The sequence below is a fragment of the Hippopotamus amphibius genome, chromosome X (assembly GCF_030028045.1).
Source record: "Hippopotamus amphibius kiboko isolate mHipAmp2 chromosome X, mHipAmp2.hap2, whole genome shotgun sequence".
In the NCBI taxonomy this organism is placed as follows: domain Eukaryota; kingdom Metazoa; phylum Chordata; class Mammalia; order Artiodactyla; family Hippopotamidae; genus Hippopotamus; species Hippopotamus amphibius.
Genome location: NC_080203.1, coordinates 4,941,148 through 4,962,174, shown reverse-complemented (window position 1 = coordinate 4,962,174; position 21,027 = coordinate 4,941,148). Strand labels below are relative to the sequence as shown.

The 21,027-nt window shown below is 53.5% G+C and overlaps 1 protein-coding gene across 2 annotated transcripts; it reads left to right on the top strand.

Moving 5' to 3' along the window:
* The first annotated feature begins 1,284 nt into the window (after window positions 1–1,284).
* PRRG3 (proline rich and Gla domain 3) lies at window positions 1,285–11,669 on the top strand. 2 transcript variants are annotated; one of them, XM_057719346.1, is made up of 4 exons: window positions 1,285–1,580; window positions 4,553–4,590; window positions 5,623–5,783; window positions 6,128–11,669. In XM_057719346.1, exons 2-4 carry the CDS (start codon window positions 4,584–4,586, stop codon window positions 6,653–6,655), a joined length of 696 nt encoding a protein of 231 aa, XP_057575329.1. In that variant the 5' UTR covers window positions 1,285–1,580; window positions 4,553–4,583; the 3' UTR covers window positions 6,656–11,669. The 2 variants fall into 2 exon arrangements, with proteins under 2 accessions (XP_057575329.1, XP_057575328.1); XM_057719345.1 differs by lacking the exon at window positions 1,285–1,580 and adding an exon at window positions 1,717–1,850.
* Window positions 11,670–21,027: the final 9,358 nt, after the last annotated feature.

Here is a 21,027-nt window from a genome sequence, read left to right as displayed (position 1 = left end):
GCGTGCCTTGAAAACATACATAGACCTTCGGGCCCCGAAGGAGCTCCATTCTCAATCCTAGGTGTACTTGAGTTTTTCTGTGGAAGCCCACCCCACAGGCCTGGGGGCCAGCCCTGCTGCCTTCTTCATTGGGGAGGGTTCAGGTGGTCTGTGCTGGGCAAAGAAGGCTCCTGCAGCCTTGGAAGAGCAAAAAAGCTGGGGCAGGACTCTTCAACAGGAGGCAGGGATGTAGAGGAAAGCACCACTGGGAGTAGCGAAAGGGGAGAAAGAGGGGGAGCTCGGCCCAGCCCTGGAGCTGAACTAGAAGCAGCCGGGGTGATGGAAGCTTTCTCTCATTTTCCCCAACCCGAGAGCAGTGGGCAAGTTGGTATTTCTCTGCCTGGAATGGGGGGCGAGGGTAGTTCCAGGGGACGCCTTCCAGGCTCATTCTGCCCCCAAACATCAGATTAGGGGGGGTGCGTCAACTCCCGTGCCGGGCTGGTCTCCACAGGTGTGGAGAACAAAATGAGCCCCCAAAACCCAGCAGGCCTCACTGGGCCGCTCCTGGGAGGCTTTGGCAGACTCAGACCCTAAGCTCCCCTGGACCTGTCCTGCCCTCTCTTAGCAGTCCACCTCTTCCCGTGGTTCTCCCCAGACTCGTGTCATCCCTTTGCTACCAGCGTCTTGGCCTGTCATGCTGAACCTCCCGCAGCGCGGCCTCCTGAGGGCTCCCCTTGCCGGCCCAAAAGATTCCATCCTCTCCCATTTCTGCGCGTCAAGAGTTTCCCAAGCCCATGTCTTCCCTTATTTCGCTGCAGCCCCGCGAAGGCGGCAGGATTCTCCCCATTTTCCAGATTTGACCAGATAGAAGACTGCCGTCCTGGGGAAGGGTTGGGGGGGGGAGGTAAGTGACAAAGCCAAAGTCACCCAGTCGTTGGCAGACCGCAGCCTCCACCCGGCCCTTCTTCTGCAGGCCCGCTGGCGCCCTGAGGAGGCAGGCCCGGGCTGCCAGCCCGCGCCCCTCTTTTCTCGGCTGGCAGCTGGGGGCGGGCCGGCCGGAATGACAGGTGAGCCGGGGTAGGGGACAGTTGGGGGGTTGGGCTGCGCGGGGACTCCTGGCGCGCGGGCTCTGAGTGCGGCCTCCCGAGCTCGCTGCGGCGCCGGGCTTCCGAGGGCCTGCACCCCGGGGCACGACGGGGCCCGCGCCTTCGGCCGGGGGTCCTGGGAGCACCCCGGGCCCGCCGGCCAGGCCCCGCCCCCCGGCGGCACGGGCGGGGGCAGGGGCGGCGCCGGCGGAGTGGGGCGCGGGCGCGCGGTGCTCGGTGCGCGCCACCGCCCCTCCGGCCCAGCTCGCCGGCCCGCCCTCCCTACCCTCTCGGCCCGCTCCCGTGGCCCCCCACCCCTGCTCCTCTCCTAGGCCCGGCGGCCCGGCGCGCGGTGCGGCGCGACCATCGCGGCCTGGCGAGCGGGGCGCGGTGGTCGTGGCGCTCGAGGGTGGCGCGCAAAGGCGCGGGGCGCGAGGCCAGACCTGGCGCGGCGGGGTGTGGGGGGCGGGCGGCGGCGGAGCCCCCAGAGGCGAGCAGGGCCAGGGGGGCACCGAGGTAATGGGTAGGGCCTGGGCGTCCGGCTGCGAGGGGCGGGAGCTCCAGGCGCACTTCGGCCCCGGCCGGGCCGAGCCACGGGGCGCCCGGGGCGGCGGGAGGGCAGCCGCGCGGGGAGGGAGGGTGGGAGGAGACGGCTGGGCCGGGCCGGGGGGCTTGGCCGACGGGGAGCAGGTGGGCGGGGACAGGGGCCCTGCTGGAAGAGGCGCAGCAGCGAGGTGGCGGGCTGCGTGCGCAAACAGGGCGGCCGCCTCCTGGGCCCGGAGAACGGTGAGGCCGCTGGGGTTGGGCGCCCCAGCCCCGAGGGCTCGATTCCGCGTCCGGGGCCCCTGAGCTGGGCGCTGGACCCTGCTGGGGGAGGATGTGGAGGCCCGGCTGGGCCCGGACGCTGGGGGTTCTCCAGCAGACCCAGCTGCTGGGCCAGAAGCAGGAGTTCTTGGGCAGGGCGCTTGTGGCGGACACTGGTGGCGGGCGACGGTGGGCGAGGACAGGCACCTTCAGGGCTGGCATGAGTGGAAAGGGGACGAGGAGGGCCCAGAGTTTGAGTTGGAGCGTGATTTGGGAGTTCCGTGTCACCGGGTGGGTTGATGAGTCATGAGATTTGGAGATCACAGAAGCCTTTCCTAGTGATCAGTTCTGAGTGAGGGAAATGAAAAGGGCTGGGATTTGGAGAAACGTTTCTGAGGCCATGTCTTGGGACACTAGGTGGTCCGATGGCTGCCAGTGCCCATGTGAGGGACTTGGGGAGCGATGTCCCAGAGTGCTGGGTTGGGGCAGCTGCAGCCTGGAGGTGTGTGTGTGTGTGTGGGGGGGGGCGGTTAAGGAAGGTCTTTGTGGTGGCCAGTCCCTGCCTTCCTTCCTTTCCAGGCCTTCAGGATTCAGCTGTGTTCCTGTGGGGAGTGGGTTAAAAATTCCTCCGGCCTGCAATCAGCCTTACAGTATCCACCAGGGGCAGGAGGGACATATACATGCGTGACTGCAGCAGCATTCTCTGTCGTGGAGCCCTCGCGCTTCCTCACTGTTGCCATAGTAACGGCCTATTGATGGTGTATTTATAGGGGAAGAAGCAGGCGCTAAATTTTGGGGAAGGAGGGGGAGGAGGCCTCTCGGCAGCAGCCGCGAAAGTGGTCACGGAATTGTTAATGGAGTGGGCCATGCCCAGGAGCTGTTTGGGGGAGTTCCTGGCTCGTCTGAAGCTTAAAAATTGAACTAATGACTTATGCAGGTGTGAGGATAACACAGTTGGGCCTATGATACGTGTGGGTGTGCATGCACCACAGTCGGGTGTGTTTGGGACAAGATGTAGCTATATGAAGCTGTTACGTAATTTCTTCATAGAAAAAAATTAAAAAACAACACTGCAGTTCTCATTGATAAGCAAGGAAACGTGTATTTTTCTGTCGTCACTTATTAGTAAAGCCTTTACTCATTCTTTTCAAACCCTGACACAACAGCTCCATTTTTCTTCAATTAAAAGCCTTGCTGTTAGGCACGCCATACCCACACCCTAGACACATGACTGGCATTGGCCTTACGGGAACCTCAGAGATCCATATGGAAGCAGGATTTGGAGACAATATTCCATCTTCTCTCTTCGAAGCACCAAGGGTCAACTTTTCTCACAGTGGCAGGCCCCTCTGTTGACAACTTCCCATGTTGCTAGTTTTGGGTGGGACTGTATTGGGTTGCAAAAGAGAAAGGCTCCCTTTCTTCCACAAGGTGTTTCTATAGATGGATGTTAGATTTGCTGTTTTTCCTTGGGTTTTAATTTTATCTATGATTCATATTCTACTTGTTTGCCCAAAGGATTAGAGGATATATTTTAAATATACATAAGATTGAAAATATAAGTAGAAAAGTGGATACCATGTCACAGGGGAGAAAGCATATGTGTTTAACAGCTGGGCTTCCAAGGCGCCTGTGCTTCACCATCCGTGTTAACACCGAACTTCCTGGCAGCCTAGGCAAAAAGGGTAGCACAATGGGTTACACCATTCCTGTGTCTTACATCCAGTTAGTCATAAAACCAGAGCTTCTGCTTGGGGAGGGGAGCAGTGGGGTGATTGCTCCCAGATGTGGATGGCTTGGCCAGCACTCTGGAATATGTGCATGAGTGGGAGTGAATGTTGGGGGGGCGGGGCGGGGAGTGTGTACTGCGGCCATGGTTTACATACTGGCTGGATAATTCCTGAGCTTCGGATGATAGTTCCCATTACAGGCAACAGTCTTGTCTAGCTAGCAGCTCAGTTTTGAGCACGTCAGTCAATGTCTAGGGCCTTTGCTGCCATGTTATTTAATGCAAAGAGAGGAGAGATGACTCTGCTTCAGGAGATCCTTGCCACTCTCTGGTGAAGTCGAACACAGCAGGTCATCTGGGCTTGGGCCACGACTTTGGAGATGGTTGTTGTTGCCGTGGGAAGCTTTGCCAGCGCCCGCTTCTTAAACATGTACTGCCTGGTTTCAGGGACTGTGCTTGTCATTACAGGGATCTGCAACTTGCTACTGTGAGCAAAATTCGTTCCCCAAGCAGGTCCTGTCTCTGTCGCTGTAGATTTGCCTGACCTCGCCTAAGTGCCCCTTCTCTCTGAGGTCTTTTCCAACTTAAAAGTGCAGAGATTCATCGAGGCGAGTGAGGAAGGTGGAACCTCACCCTGTAGGAGTTTTTGTTTTTCTAAAGAAAAAAGTCAACCCTTAGGTCTAGACTCTCAGAGTCTGAGTGTGTTCTTGGAGGAAATAGCTGGAAGGTTTGCTCTGGGCTCTGCTGGGCCTCGGGGAGCTCTGAAGCAGAGCTTGGACAAGGATGAGAGTGGCAGGGCTGTGAGTGGCTGTGCAGAGAATGATGTGTCCCCTGAGGTGCTGCTTTGACCTTTGACCGGGCCAGTGTGGGTGGGGGTCACCTCCCAGGGCCAAGAGGGTGCCCTGTAGGTTTGATGGTGTGATTTCACCGTGACTCTGCTTTTCTCCTTTGCCAGGCAAGTGAGACACTGGATCTGAGGGAGCGCCATGGCAGGTGAGTTTTTCTGGGCCCAGGCCTAGGCGGGGAAGGGTCATGCCTAGGGGCTCATGGGAAAGGTACACGTCTATCGAGCACTTTCCAGCTTTCCTCTCCCTGGGGGTGTTCTTGTGGCCCATGTCTAATTGGCTGAGTCACATCTTTCCCCTCTTAACTCTTGGGCCCCCTTCTGGAGCATGTGCTCCCTTGGAGATGTGCACCTACCCAGGCCACTCTGAGAGAAATGAACATGGCAGGCCATGGGGCCTGAGAAAGGGTGCCTGCCTGGGCACCAAGAGGGGCTGCTGGACGTGAGGACTAGGACGTCCCACTTCAAGGGGAATGCCAGGACCAGATGTCACCTCTTCTTTCATCCTCTAAAGTCTCAGCTCGGGCTTATGAGGGTGGCGGTTGGCTCAGCTGGAGCTGGGTTGCCCCTTGGGAATAAGTAGATGTGGCTCCCACTCCAAAAGCCTAGATTTTTGCTGGACGCATCTGTGTCAAGTCTCCAAAAGCCTAGATTCTCCATCTAGACCCTGCTGCCCACCCCCCCGCTCCCCGCCAGAGGCACTTTCAGGTTCACGTGCATCCAGTGTCCCAATCTGCCGCAGCCTGGGTTTGTGCTAGACTGTCTGGGGCAAGACTGTTGATGCCAGGCCACCTGACGGCACAGGTTGCCATTGAGGTGGAAGGACACCAGCCTGGCAGTGCCTTATTGGTCACCAGCATCGGCTCTGATTTTCTCTTTTTGAGGTGAGGCAGAAGATACGGGGTACTTTTTCACTCTAACGCTCAAAATCCGTCATGTCCATAGTTCCCATGCAACACGCACTTCCCTCTCAGAAGGGCCCCGTTTTCCTCCAGAGTCTTGTCACCTCCATGGCATTCTAGGCAGCTACATCGTGGCATCAAAGAAAGCCAGCCCTTCCGTCCCTTTTACATGTCTCGGGTGGCATCCTGCCTGCTGGCTCTGTCTTGCTTCCCTCCATCCTTGTGCCTCTGTGCCTGGGCCCCTCCCCATTCCAGGCCTCAGTGCGACTCTTTCCTCAGTGTTTCTGGAGGCCAAGAATGCCCATTCGGTCCTGAAACGGTTTCCTCGTGCCAATGAATTCCTGGAGGAGCTTCGCCAAGGGACCATCGAGCGGGAGTGCATGGAGGAGATCTGCAGCTACGAGGAGGTCAAGGAGGTGTTTGAGGACAAGGAGAAAACGGCATGTACTTCCCTGGGGCTGGGTGCTAGGAGCGTAGGTAGCCTCAGGAGTAAGTACAGTGGGCCCTGGGAATCTCAGACGAACTGGAGGCAATGAAGGGAAGCCAGCCGAGTCCAGGGCAGGGCCGCCTGGGCCGTAGAAGTGCAGATAACCTGTCCTTAGAGACCGATCTGCCTGACTCTGGGGGCCTCCTGACTGGAGAGTGTTGTCTTTTGTCCTTGGGGCATTCCATGGCCTCTGTGATGGCTCTCAGAGGCCAGTCAGGCAGGGCAAGGGAGGGGCAGCTGCACACCCCGCTGAACGTGGGCCCGTGTGTGCCAGCTGCCCTCCTCCTTCTCTTGCAGATGGAGTTCTGGAAGGGGTACCCGAATGCAGTCTACTCAGTCCGAGACCCTGCACAGAGCTCAGATGCCATGTACGTGGTGGTGCCCCTTCTGGGGGTGGCATTGCTGATCGTCATTGCCTTGTTCATCATCTGGAGGTGCCAGCTGCAGAAAGCCACCCGTCATCACCCGTCGTATGCTCAGAACCGGTACCTAGCGAGCCGCGCGGGGCACAGCCTCCCCCGGGTCATGGTGTACCGGGGCACCATGCACAGCCAGGGGGAGGCCTCTGGGCACCGGGAGACAGGGAGCCACCCGCAGGTGGTGCTGGGCCCCAGTCGGGGGGGCAGAACCACGGTCCGCCTCGAGAGCACCCTCTACCTCCCTGAGCTGTCTCTCTCCAGACTGTCCAGTGCCACCCCTCCCCCGTCCTACGAGGAGGTGACTGCTCCCCAGGAGAGCAGCAGTGAGGAGGCGAGCGTCTCTTACAGTGACCCCCCTCCAAAGTATGAGGAGATAGTGGCCGCCAACCCTGGCTCCGACAAGTAGTAGGACTCATGTCCTGTCCAGTGTGAAAGCCTCGTCCGGGGCCTCCTGTTTTCTTTTTAACTTTTTTAAGACTGTGCCACCACAAAACAGCCTTAGCCTCCTTGTTGCCAAATAATTTCCTATCCACGGATTTGTAGGAAGTCAGCTGTCAGAGGCAGGTGGAGGGCGTAGGGATCACGCATGCACCAACACCCTGGGGAGAGCCGTGGGCCAGAGAGCCTGGCTCTTCCACAAGCCCCCATGGCCCTGCCATCCTGTCCTCCTGTCAGGGACTGGCTTCTCTTATGCCAAAGGAATCACCCCATTGAGTTGATTATGGCCAGAATGTCCATAGGCTCGGGCCCCGGGGCCACACAGCTGGCCGGAGACCTGTTTGTCTGCAGCCTTGCCACAGAGATGAGGGAGAGAAGCCAGCCCTTCAGCGCCTTTTTCCCTCATTAGCCCTGTGCTTTCTGTCCTGGCTCACTTTTGAGAAGGACGAGGACAGAAAAAACACAAAAAGACTAATAACATAATGAACACAATAAAATGAAAGGATATCACCTGGGCCACTCACAGGGGTTCAAGAGAAATCAGTTGCACAGATCTGTGACACTCCCCCCACCCCCGTCAAGCCTGACACCTGCCCCGCACTGCTGACCGGGTTCAAAGGCGTATCTGGAGTCACCTGGAAGGACAACGGGGTATGTGAAGGATGAGGGGCAGGGCCTGGCCAGCCAAGCTACCTCCTCCAGATTGGGGATGTTGCCATCTGGAGGGTAGCTCTGGTCCTACTGTGCTTGGCCTCCCCCAGACCCTGGCTCTCCAGGCACACGTACCAGCTGTGCTAATGCCGCCGCACGCTGGCATGAACCCTGCCGCAGCCCCAGGAAAACGGATGCTGCAAACCCTGCCTTTTGAACCCGTGGCCTTTGAGCGGTTGGGGCACAGGCTGTGGCAGGGAGCTGACATTTTCTCATTGTGAGGTTGGCCCGTGGGATGATGAAACCCACAACCTTGGCTTCCTCAGCCCTGTGCTCTCTGGCTGTGAACTTTTAGGCTACTGCCCATTTCGTGAGTAGGTGTGTTGAGATGAACTTGAATTTCAGGTGGCTGATGGCTTATTAATGATGGGGCCCAGCTGGGGAGAAGATCCGAAAGTGTCCCTTTTTAGAAATGTCTGTGCGGGGGAGATGGGGAAGCCCGTGACTTGGGGTTGAGGGCCCATCCGGGATCTGCTCTGTCATTGCCAGATGCCGGTCCTTTGTTAGTAACCCCTTTCTGTGGCCCAGGAGCTGTCCATCTCTCCATTTCAGGGAGGCTTCGGACAGCAGTGGGGCAGAAGTGACCTGCCCTTTAACTGTCAGTGACCACGCAAAAGACACTGTCAACACTGCCTCCCCACCCCTCCATCTTCATCCTCCTGGCCTCAGCACCAAACCATTTACCTCTGTGGTGCTTTCAAAAATGTAGCAAATTTTTGTGGGGCCCAAAAGAGTGCATAGCCAGGGTCTATTGGCAACCACAGCAGTTTAAAACCCACTGAGAAGACAAGCTTCTCTGTCTAAACAGCTCTCCAAGGCAGGCCTCGGGCCTTGTTCTTTGAATGCGGCCCTGCCTAAAGGCCACCGATGACTTCTGGAGGCCCCTCCAGTCCTGGGCACTCACCCAGGAACATGCTTCAAGTGAGGAGGCTTGTGTTCCTACCCCAGAGAGGCCACCAGCTTGGACAACTCAACCCTGTGGCTGGGGTTTTCCATCCTAACCCCTACCTCACAGGCCTACTGGAAGTTGACTGAGCTAATGCCTGCGCAGTTGCTTGAGGCCCCAGGAAGCTAGTACAGTTTGCCCTTGGGAAGATTCTCCTAGAAATATGTAGGTTATAAGGGACCAGTTTTAGCGGAGGCCTTCGTAGGACTCTGAAGTCGTCTCAACCTGGGGAGTCAGTCTCCTGTCAGTTGGATCGTTCCACCCCCCTCCCCCTCCCCAAAAGCTCCCTGATGCCAGAGGTGCTGATCAGGTGACATTCCACCTTTCCTTCCTTCCTCTTTTCCTCCCTCTGGGCCTCCAGCACTGCACTCCTGCCCTTCCGTACAAAGGCATTTTGGGCCTAGAATGCCCCTGCTTTGTACATGAAGGGTGCTGGGGTCCATCCTGTTCAGCCATGTTGGAGGACCTGGGGCAGCCTGAGGCTCCAGGGTCAGTCCCTGCTGTCCCGGCTTTTCTTTGGGGGCCGTGCCTGCGTGTGAACTGGGAGCACAAGAGAGGACACGTAGCCCTCTGTGTCTCCTCCCCACTGGGCAGAGAGCCAGCCACTGAGCAGAGCCAGAGGGAGGATGCCTGGGAGTGCCTGCTCCCTTTGGCCCCCATTGAGCCCTTCCCTGCTGAGCTGCTCTGCTCCCAGTTTGCAGCCAGCTGGAGGTGGGAGGGGGTGGGATGCGGGAGCCCAGCCTGGTGGAGGGCATCCTGCCACCTGCAGGTGCCAAGTTCTCTGGTTCAGGTGCTTCGCAGCGTTCTTCCCCGTGGGGTTGCCACCGTGGTCTCTGGGACGTTTCTCGCAGTATATAGTAGAAAAAAAGCCTGAACAGTACACCATGGTCATAACTCCTCGCGGTGCACATTTGGCTTTTACGAATGCCCTGTACATATCTTTTCAAACTCTGTCTTTGTATGGATGTTGATTTGATACACTGCTCAACCTGCAGTAGCCACATTTTCGTTGTTTTCGAACTTTGTGTGTGTGTGTGTGTACACATGGGCACGTTGCCTTTTCTCATATGCTTATCTGAAACAATAGCCGGCGTGTGGCTATATTTGTACCAGGAGGGTTCCGGTCTGAAGGGAGGAATGCCACCTCCCGGGGCTGGGCAGCCTGAGGACAGGACCCTGAGTCAGGAAAGCTGAGATTAGCTGATGGAGCGAGCCTTCCAGAGTTGCCACCTTCTGCCCTCCTTCACAAAAGGTTTTGGAAGAAGACGAAGCAGCTCCACCCTGCAGGCCTCCCCACTGTGGGACCCCTGCTCACACGCCCTTTTGGAGCGGTGCCCCCAACCTCGGCTCCTGTTCTTTGGGCATCAGCAGCTGAAAGAAATCGGAGCACTCCTGGGCCTTTTTGTTTTTTTATTTTTATTTTTGGTGGAAAGATATGTGACTGTTGACTTTGGGAATGGTGGGGCTGGTTATTTAGATATTTTTCATTAAAAAAACAAAAAAGAAAAGGCTTTAAGAAATTCTTTGGAATGTGACTGTCACATGTTTTCAACCAAAATCTTTGTAAGACTTTTTCAAACAAGCATCACAGTCTTGTCCCTCTCCTGCTACTCCTCATCGCCCGGAGGTTTTCAAAACGAAAGCACAAGAGGAAGTGGAGCGCACAGGTGCCTAGCGTGTGCGGCCCTGGCTGATGGACATGCAGCCCTGCGCGGTCTGACCCGGAGGCCAGGGGCCTCCTCTTCTACTTGCGAATCCCACTGCCATTATTGTGAATTCCTTAGGGTGCTTCGGAAAATAGGAATCTGTCCAATTTGTTGGACTTTGTCTTTTTGGTAGCCTGAAGATGACGGATCCAGGACAGGAAAGCATCTTTTTGCTAAGGAGTTGGAGCCAGATGGTTCCTCTCTGACTGGGGGCTGATCTTTTCACAACCAAATGGCATCCCACAAGAACTAAAAACAACACTGCCTCTAGATTGTTCCTTTGTCCGAGAGAGAGAGAGAGAAAGAGAGAGAGATTATTAAGAGGAACTCCTTACTCACCTACACTCTATCTTTCTAGGAGTGCGCGTGTGTGTGCTATGTGTCACGTGTCTGCCCTCACGTTCAAGGCCGAGATGGAGAGCTGGGCAGCCAAGCTGCTGTCTAGGCTGCTTTTCAGCTTGACAAGGAACGCAGCTCCATCTCAGGATGGCACCGATTCAGAAACAAGCACATCCTCCCCACTGAACTCTATTCATACTAATCAGTATAATTAGCTAATTTAAAAGTACTGTAATCAGACTGCCTGCAAGTATGGTAAAAGCCCATTAATTTGAAGCCCACTAATTCAAAACTTAGAGAAAAATCACAACGTAAGATAATTCATGGTATCTGTGATTCTCACTCCGTAGAAATATTCGAAATATTCTTCCCCTGAGTCAGTTTTCAGGGTCGTATGTGTAAGAGGGATCTGGTTTAAAATGAGTACCTTTTTCAAAGAAAAGCCTCAAGATACTATGGATCCCTTCATTGTGCCTTCAGCAGTTCTCATACGTCAGGCTCTTCGTGTACAGGACGATCTCTGCTTCTCTCTCTACTGTGGGAATGTTGGGTATGCAGCTTTTCATTCTCCTCCTTTATCTGCTCTATGAATAAAATTGTTTGTGAACTAAACTGCAGTTTCAAGTAATATAACTGTGTATCTTGCTAAATAGTCTAAAGCAGATGTTTTGCTACCAGACCGGCCGCCCCCATCATTCTACCCCAAATATTCAAAGTATCAAGCTTTTCCTTTCACAGGCTGTGGGCAGCGAGTCTCTCTCGAGCAAGAATTTTTCTGACAAAGATATCCAAACAGTGCAGCACACCCCCTTGGGCTCAGTGCCTCAACAGTTGTCCCACTGTACTGAGCTATGTGACCGCTGCCCAGTGCCTGCCCTTCGCCTGCCCCCAGCTCAAGCATTCACACAGATATTCAAGATTGGGACAAATCTCACAGCTGCTTCTGCCCCGCAATCTGTCTCCTCTTACGGATGCCCCTTTCCCAGGCCTGAACACAGCTGCTCTTTCACTCTGTGATCGTGAATTTGTGACAGTGGAAACCCTGATATGTGCAACTGAGCTTACAGACATGATTACTGTGAAATGGATTCAGTTTGGTACCACTTGAAACTGCTCATAATTCATGTGTGGACCCACGTCAGCTGGGAAATCTGCACATTCAGTCTTATGTCAGGATTTCACCGGAGCCTGGGGGCAACAAACAAATGTGCGTCTCACTTCTTTCTCTCTCTCTCTTTTTGCGATTGTTGAGTTTAGCTGTCACGTTTCGTCTCTTTCTGTACCAGAAGAAAATGAATAATAATAAAGAGCAAATGGTGTTCACTTGTGTTCTCTCCTCGCCCATCTTTCTCTCACACTTCCATGGGGCATGGATGGTTGTCGGCCAGACTTGGTTTTCCAAAAGTGAGGCTGTAGGTGAGGAAGCAGCCCAACCAGTCTGGGAGCAGGGAGCAGAGGTGTCCTGGGTCCTAAAGTTTGTCCCATACGCGTAAGATGATCTGCTGACCCATCCCCCTGGGATGAGGTTAGTAAGTTCTGTCACAAATCATGTTAACAACTTCCCTGTCACCTGATCCCTGGTTACTAATTGAGGTGTCCTTTACTAGAAAAGATGTCTTGCTTGATTTCAGAGCTGGGGGAGGGGTGAGTGGGACCCGATACTCAGGTTTTGCCCTGGCTCAGCTTCCTGAACAGTCTGAGACTGTCCAGAGGGCAATGATGCCTTAGCCTCCCCTCAGAGGAAGCATGGTCTTAGCCCCGAACACTCCCAGTAATGAAAGTAATCCGTCCTTTAATAGGAAGAGTCATGGCGGTGACGAGACAATGGCAGTGAAATTCACGGCCTCCTTTGAGGATTGAATGTGGAGGCTCAATGCCAGGAATGACAGCCAGAGGCCGTAGGTTCCATTCTTATCTCAAGCTGGCTTACTGAGTGATGCCAACCTTCTGGAGATGCTGGGAAGTCAAAGGAAGACACAGGTGGGGTCATGTCCTGATCATAGGTTTTGTACTTTAGGCTCTTTTTGTTAGGAACTAGCACTCTAGGCAGCCACTTAGGGTCTAGCCTAGCGCATGCAAGGAAGCTAATCCGCGAGGGCTTGGGAAGGTGGGACTCCTCACCCTTTTCCCAGCCCCCATCCTGTACCACAGCCACACCCTGAGAGCAGCTGGCTTGAGATCTCACAGAATGAAGGGACTGAAGGACAGTGGAGAGGAGCCATGAGCTGTGCTTGGAAATGATCATAGGCAGCATCTATTGAGCACTTAGTGTATGCCAGGCCCTGTAGATGCATGAACTGAGACGAGCCTTCCAACAAACCTGTGACATCGGAGGGCGGCAGGGACTCCCAGGCCGATTGCCCCAGCCCAGGCCACGTGCGTGGCACTGCTGGTCTCCTTTGGAGGCCACTTTCCTTTTGTTTTCTTGTTGACTCTTCATCCTCCCAGCACATGCCCCCACCTCTTCCTGCCCCACTGTTAATTCCACAGGGCAGGGACCATGTAGAATTTTTTTTTCTCACCACTTCTTCCCCAGAACTCAGCCCAGTGCCTGGCTCGCAGTCAGTGTTCAATTAAATACAATGTGTTGACTAATTTTATTCTCCAATTATAACCCAAGTTCCAGTATTAGTTTGCTCAGGCTGCCATAACAAAGTCACACAGACGGGGTCGCTTAAATGACAGAAATGTATTGTCTCCCAGCTCTGGAGGCGGGGAGTCTGAGATCAAGGTGTGGGCAGGCTTGGTTTCTCCTGAGGCCTCTCACCTTGGCTTGTAGACAGCCGTCTTCTCCCTGTATCTTCACGTGGTCTTCCCTGTGTACGTGTCTGTATCTTAATCTCCTCTTCTTATAAGGACATCAGTCAGATTGGATCAGTGATCACCCTATTGACCTCATTTAACCTTAATTACCTCTTTAAAGACCTACCTCCGAATACAATCACATTCTGAGGGACTGGAGGTCGGGACTTCAACATATGAACTGGGGTAGGGGACACAGTTCAGCTCATAACACTCTTCTCATGGCAGGGGGAGTCTTTGTTGCTCCTTCTGCCAACTCTTAGCACATCATACACACTCTGGAAAAGCTCAGGAGTGGACATCATGACTTCTCTGAGATGCCGGCAAAGATGGGGCTCCTCGCTGTTCTCAAACCGTGCCCCGGAGCAGATTCTTGCTTGCCACAGATGGATGGGCCTGGGACAGCTGCTGAGGGTCCCCACAGGGCAGGTGGGGTTGGGAGAGGTGAAGTGGGCTTCAGAATGGTTTTCCCAGGGTCCCTCTGTGGAGAGTGATGGAAGAACCCAAAGCCTGAAGAATAGACAAAATATTTGTGCCCTCTTAAATTTTTTTTTAATAGGCAAAACATGTTGTTTTCATGAATCACAAGCCTAGTGGGTCCAATAACAGTGGCTTTCAACAATTTCTCTGAAGAGCTCAAACCGCGTGATGGATTCGATTTCACCGGGCTTTACGTGCTATAAAAATAGAGGCTATAGAGGCTGGGTAACATTCATATCAGGCTGGTTACACTTAATCACAGGAGCACGGTGGGCTGGTTGATGCCAGCACCTCAGAATCCTGGGGCTGACCGGACATAGAGGGAATGCTGCTGGCGGAGCACCATGTCCCCCAGACTGGGGGTGTCCCTGCTTCCACTCAAGCCATGGGGCTCCAGAAGGGCCCTACATGTTTGGAGCTCTGTGCGTAGCTTGGTGGGGGAAGCATGAGACCAGCCACAGCAACAGAGCGTGTGCAACTTTCTGCTAGGGGATGTGCAGGAGGTTGGAGGTGAGGGCTGCCAGAGAAAGCCTTCTTGAAGAAGCTGTATCCAATCTAAAACTTGAAGGATAAGTAGAAATCAGTCAGGCAAAAAAGCCGAGAAGACAATTAAACCAGGCAGAGGGACAACGTGTGAAGAGGTTTGGAGGCCAGCAAGGCCATCATGTTTTTAAGCAAACAGAAGAAGCCAGGGTAGCAGAAGGGGAAACACCAGTGCAAGATGAGGCTGGAAAATGCAGAGGGAAGTCAGTCCATGCACAGCTCCCTAGGCCACCCTCAACGTTGTAATCTTTACTCTAGTAATAGTGGGAGCAAGAGGCCATGACTAGACCTATTGTATTTGTAGCAATCTCTCTGCCTGCTGCACAGAAAACGGGCTCAGCAGGATCAAAGAGATAAGGTTGGAGGCTATGGCAGTCATCCAGGCAAGATATGGTGATGGGGTTGGCTGGGTTGGTGAGAAAGGAGACACACTGAAGTAGACCATGGGGAAGAGTTTTGCTCAAACACTGAATTATATATTTAAGAGGTTCCAGGAGGGTTCTCCAGACACAGAACCCATATGAGATATATTGATAGATATAGAGATATAGATATATATCCTTATAGATATCCATCTCTATAGACATAGAGATATAGAAAGAGATTGATGTGTTGTAAGGAATCACCTCATGCAATGGCTATTATGGAGACTGGGAAGCCCCACAACATGCCTTCTGCTAGCTGGAGGCTCAGGAAAGCCAATGGTGTGAGTTCCAGTTCAAAGGCAGGGGGGAGATCAATGTGCCAGCTCAAGTAGTCAGAGAGAGAGGGGTGGGGGGAGCAAATTTCCCCTTCTTCTGCCTTTTGGTTCTATTCAGGCCCTTAATAGATTGTATGATGCCCACTTACATTGCGGAGGGCCATGTGCATTATTCAGTTCACCAATTCAGATGTTGATATCATCTGGAACACCGTCACAGACACAGCCAGAAATCGTGGTTAGCTAAATATTGGGGCACCCTGTAGCCCAGTCAAGCTGACACAAAAACTTACCCATCACAGAGGGAACAGAACTGTGCACAATGACTGACTGGGTTGGGAGGGGATTGGGAGGAGTCCCACATGACTCTCAGTTTTGGGGGCTCAGACAGTGGGATAGATGGTCCATTCTCCAGGAAGGTAGAATAGGTTGACTTCCACTGGAGGAAGAGTACGTTGGGGGCAGCATGTTGAGTGTGTGGTGAGGAGTGTGTCTGAAGGGAACAAAACAGGGAGGACTAGGCTGAAGCAGCAGATAGCAGAGTGGTTTGAGGTACCATAAAGATGCTAATTGAAGTCTGGGTATGGGCCCAGTGGGCCAGGAGAGAGGCCAGAGAGGCAGGGGGAAACCACAGGAGTGTAGAGTCCTGGAAAGCAGGGGAGCAGAGTATTTCTAGCAGAAGAGAGAGGACAATTATATGAAATGCTTCCAAGAAGTCAAGTAAGATGAGTGAGGCGGGCTCATTGGATTGAGCTGCCAAGAGGTCATTGGTGACCTTAGCCTGGGGCACTTTTGGTTGAGTAGTAAGCCCGACTAGAATGAGGAGAGGAATATCTGGGAGGTGAAAGAGTGGAGACAGAGTGTGGGCTAGGGGGCAACACTTTCCGGGAGTTGAGAAAGGAGAGTAGCCTGAGAGAGACAAAACACTGGAGGACAGTTGGGGTTTTTTTAATGTTTGTTTGTTTACCATTCAGGTCACTTTTTTCAGATTTTTATTGGAGTATAATTGCTTTACACTGTTGTGCCAGTTTTTGCTGTACAACCAAGCGAATCAGCTGTATTTATACATATATCCCCATGTCCCCTCCCTCTTGAGCCTCCCTCCCATCTTCCCTATCTCACCCCTCTAGGTCATCACCAAGCATCCAGTTGATCTCCCTGTGTTATGCAGCATCAGGTCATTTTTATTCAATTGATGAGCTCCTACCACGAGTCAAGCAGTGCACTAAGTGCTGGGGAGAGAGAGAGGTGAGTGTAGACCACAAGGTCTCTGCCCTTATGGAACTGCTTTCCCAGTGCTGAGAAAGATGTGGCAATGCTTCCGTGCTCAGGATCTAGAGGATGTTTGTTGGAACTCTGGCGAGGGGAGTAGCCGAAGGCCCAGGAGGATGCAGAGATAGGTTACTGATAGAGCTGAAGCCGGGGCCCAAGCTTGAGGGCCACCAGCCCCGCCAGCAGCAGGCACTTCATCCTTGGAAATGAACAAACAGGAAGGCCTTGAAGATGGCGTGCAAATCCTGCAGCCCCAGTTTCAAGCACAAACCCTGCTAGGAGCTGAATGCTTCACATTCCATGGCCCCTTCCCTGTTGTTTTCAGGTGGGATCACTGGGCCATATTGCCTAGGGTCACACAGCCACTAAATGAGGAGCCATGGTGGGAGGGGCGGAGGAGAGCAGCCAAACTGCAGAGCCTGGACTCTGCACCCCATCCTCCCTGGTGTGTATGCTTTGTGTTGTGACCTGCCTGCTGGCCCTGTCTTCCAAAAGTGAAGGGCAGGGCAGAGTAGCTAAGGGTCTAGAAGATGTTTTTTGGAACTCTCTCGAGCCATTTCCTCCCTTGGACCTCCTCCTGTTCCGACAAGGACCCTGGGTGGCCAGTCTGAAGACACAGGTTTGCATCTAAGCCCCGCCACTGAATTGCTAAGTGAAACTGGCTCACGTCCCAGCCCTCCATGGGCTCCAGATTGTCTATGTGTAAAATGGGGGATACTGGGAAGTGGCTCTGCTTCGTGGATGGGAGAGCTTGTCATTAGTTTCCCAGGACTGGTTTTCACTCACCCGAGGTTCTCCTCTGTGTCTTCCTCCAGGTCACAGGGGCCACTGCTACGTATGCTTTTGAGCAGCTCAGCATCTCTGCCTTTACAGCACTTTTCCACCTCTTCGTTATTGTTGGCCATTTTCCTTTGGCCTCTGACTGTCTTGAGTTTTACATACACGTCACATTTCAGTCATTGGGTATGGAAACAATTGAAAGCAGATGCAGTGCTCCGTGAGGATTCACCTGGCAGGCAAGGCTGAGGACTCTGTGAGGTCACCTGGTCCAACCCCACCCCTGGGGAATCAGGAGAGAGGTCCTTCCCCACCCATGACAAGGGTTCCCTGAACTTGAAGCACAGTTGACTGACAGGCAACAGAGAGACGGGAAGGAAGAAGGAGCAACAGCAGCAGGGGGTTGGGCTTCCTGTCATGATGCTTCACTCTTAGTCTCATTCTTGCCCTACCTGCAGGGCAGTCCACAGTTATCCCTCGGGCCATCAGCCAGCAACAATCACCCTAAACTAGGTGGTTGCAGCTCTAAACTAGGTGACTTGTCCAGGCAGCCGCCCCTCACAGGGGGAACCTGTAGTAGCTGATATGAAAGGAACCCAGAGCATCTCAGCAGCACCGTGTTGCCAGTATGCTTGTCAGCCAGATCGGGGGCTGCGTCGGTGTCTTTAACTAATGTCTGCTGGATCTGCTCCCTGCAGACTGGACCAGAGTTCAGGAGGTGTGACCAGCATTTCCACTCAAAGCACAGAAGACTTTTCTATCAACCTGAGCCCCCTGGGGAGGCAAAGTTCTAGGGAGCACTCACCACACTCCCAAGGAAGCAGGATGTGGCAGGATTACGGGCAGGACTACCACAAAACAACCCCCTGCTACTGTCCCCACAGACCCATGGACTTCTGGCCCATCCTTTTCTATCTGCCCTCAAAAGCAGGAGCTCCATGAGGATGGGGACTTCATCCCTAGCCCCAGCGCCTGGCACCCAGGCAGTCTTGACTCAAGGCGGTCATTCTGGATGAAAGGAGCCCTGTCCTCGGTGGGGGGGGGGGGGGGGGTTCCCAGGGCTGCCCCCCGTGGCCCTGCCACTTATTTCCCTCTCTCTGCTCATAAGGTGGCCCTCCTTCCCTGGGCCAGCTACAGTGCCTGAAGTTTGCTCTCTGTCCTTCCTGTCTTTTTAAGGAACGGAGGGACAGCTGCCAGGCTCTGCGAGTCACCCTTCCTTTTCCCCTCTGGTTTGGGGAGGGCCCTGGGGCTCCAGGGATGACCTCAGTACCAGCTGCTTCCAGAAGCAGGAAGCAGAATTGTTTACAGGTTCCTAAGTTTCATTAGCAAGTAGAGAGGAAGCTCCCAGATGCCTGGAAGATCTGGGTTTGCAGCCAAAATCGGGCTCACTCGCGGCCTGAGATGGAAGCTGCCTGAGACTGTGCTGTGATCCGAGCTGGGGGGCAGCAGAGCAACGTGCCCACTGGCTTTGAGAGGCCTCTTCCATAGAACTGCAACATAAGAAGATGATAAAAACAGCACTGCTCTGGGTGAAGAGAGGCTGGAATAGCCCCCAACACACTTCCCTGAAACCATGAAACAGTCGGAAACTGAATTTTAGCCCATTCTTCCATGTGAGATGGGAAACTGAGGCTCAGAGCAGAGGAAGCCTAAGATGCCCCAGTGTCTGAGGTAGGAGACACTCCCAGATGTACTGACCCCAGGCCTGGGTTCCCATCACCTCCTACTTCTGCTTACAAAGGAGGTGGGAGCAGCTAGCAGACGTGGCTATCAGACCTCAAGCCAGTCAGGAATCTGAGTAGAGTGCATGGCTGGCTGAACAGCTGGGAGAGGCCAGTGGTTGGAAGGTATTGGTGGGAGCAGATGGTCGGGCAGGCGGAGAGACAGACAGACACAAATGAGGGCAGACAGGCAGACAGGCAGGCAACAGCCCGAGGTGAACACTCGCTCTGTGGGGAGGAGGGGGCTGGATGCCCTCCAGATTTCAACACGAACTTGTATGCAATTAGCTGGGTTTGTTTGGTCCCCAGTGGAGGCTCTACGCTCACGATCACCTTTAGGGAAAAAGATGATATGTTTTCTTTGGAGATGCTTAGCTTGAAGGGAGGGAGAGCTCTCACCCCCATCCCTTTCTGTTAATAAAACAGCTCTTATTTTAATAAAGATTCAAGCCCTCCAGCAGATAGTTCAGAGGAAAGAAATACGGAAGATCAATAAACATATGAAAAAAATGCTCAGGTTTATTCATAATTAAAGCAATATAAATTAAAACAATGAGATAGAGATCATTTTTCACCCATCACAACGATGCCTTTTAGAAAGTTTCATTATATCTTCCATTGACAAGGCTGTGAAGAAACCAGCACTTTCTTCCCCTTAGTGAGGTCCCCCTTGGTGCAACCTCTTTGGAGGGGACATTGCCAATATTGGTCAAAATTGTCAGCACACATACCTTAGAACTTCACGATTCCACCTCTAGGCACCAGCTCTACAAAAACATGTAGACACATGTGCAAAGAGGCATGTCCAGGAATGTTCCCTGCCACATTGTTTATAAAAGCAAAAGGCTCTAGACACCTCAAATGTCCACCAGCACGTCGATAAACAGGGGTGCAGCCGTGCAGCAAAATACTGTGCAGTGTTCAAATGACGTGGGGTAGATTTGTTCTGACAAGGGAGATCCCCAAGGCATACTGTTCACTTTAGAAAGTAAGTTTCAGAACAGCACGTACCTCAAACGTATGATCTCATTTGTGTAAAACACAGCAAACATATACACACACATATCTAAGCCAGATGTTTTCTGCATCACTCCTCCCCACTCCCAGAGTCATCTGTCTAACCTCTGGGTGGGGAAGACCTTCAGGCTCGCTGGTTCTCTTCTCTGGGAGCCTTTCACTAGGGTTTAGGTCTCTGCAGCCCACCACTCATACTTGGCCACGGGCCATGCTCCTGGCCCTCACAAGACTTGGAAGATCACTCTGTACCCGGGGTGCTCTAGCACTTTGGGTCCCTGAGGTTATCGCACCAGACAGTGGGGGATTTGGGAAATGTCTGGAGTGAGAGTCTGGGCCAATTTCAGAAGGAATTTATGGTGTTGGAGAGAAAAGTTTAGCGTGCTAGAGAGACATGGTAAGGGGCAAGTTCAAAGTCTCCCCACCCTCTTTGCTTGGCTTTAGGTGGTGGGGTCCTTTGCCACCAGGAGGCAGTGCTTCTGCATGCACATGGACCCAGTGACTCAAGGCCCAGGAAGCACCAACTGGTTAAGGCCAGTTGGTAGTCAGAGGGAAATCTGATCTGAGGTCAATAGTGCAAGGTCACTCCCGTACCTATCCAGCTCTGCTAACTTGACTGCTCTCACAATCAGCCACCCTGTAGGGAGGGGACTATTAGTTCCATCGTCCAATGGGGAGACTGAGGCCCAAAGACTTGCTCAAGGTCAAGGCAGGGCATAGTGTTGCCAGATAAAATACGGGATACCCAGTTAAATGTGAATGTCAGATAAACCATGGATAAATTTTTAGTGTATGTACGTCCCAAATATTGCACACTTATGCTAAAAAATTATTTGTTGTTTATTTGACATTCAAATTCAATTGGCAACCCTGGCCTGCCAGAAACCCACGGCTCCTGCTTCCCAGGCTCCTGAGTCCCACAGAACACACTTCTGTGCTCCTAAGGTGGCCCTCCAGAAAGCTCAGATTTCATTGCAGCTGCTCCACTGGAGCTGGAAAGGGCTTCTCTCAGGGCCTTCAGGAATGCAGGCAGGGTCTTTGTCAGCTCTGCTCCAGAGAGCTTGTTCCCAGCACTGGACAGGTGGGCCAGGGAGGGGGTCCGGCAGCCCATGTTGTGCCACCTTCTCTAAGCAAGCCTGGCCCCTCCCTTTCCTCTCCTTTGCCCCTTTCCTTCCTCCTTCCTCTTCCCCTCCCCACTTTCTTCCTCTCCCTCCCACCTGGCCCCAGCTGTGCTTGCTTTCTTTTACAAATAGCCTCCTCTTCTCCAGGGGCTCTGGGGCTGTTCCCAAGAGCTGAGGGTTCACCTTTGGTGGCTGTATGAGTCAGAGT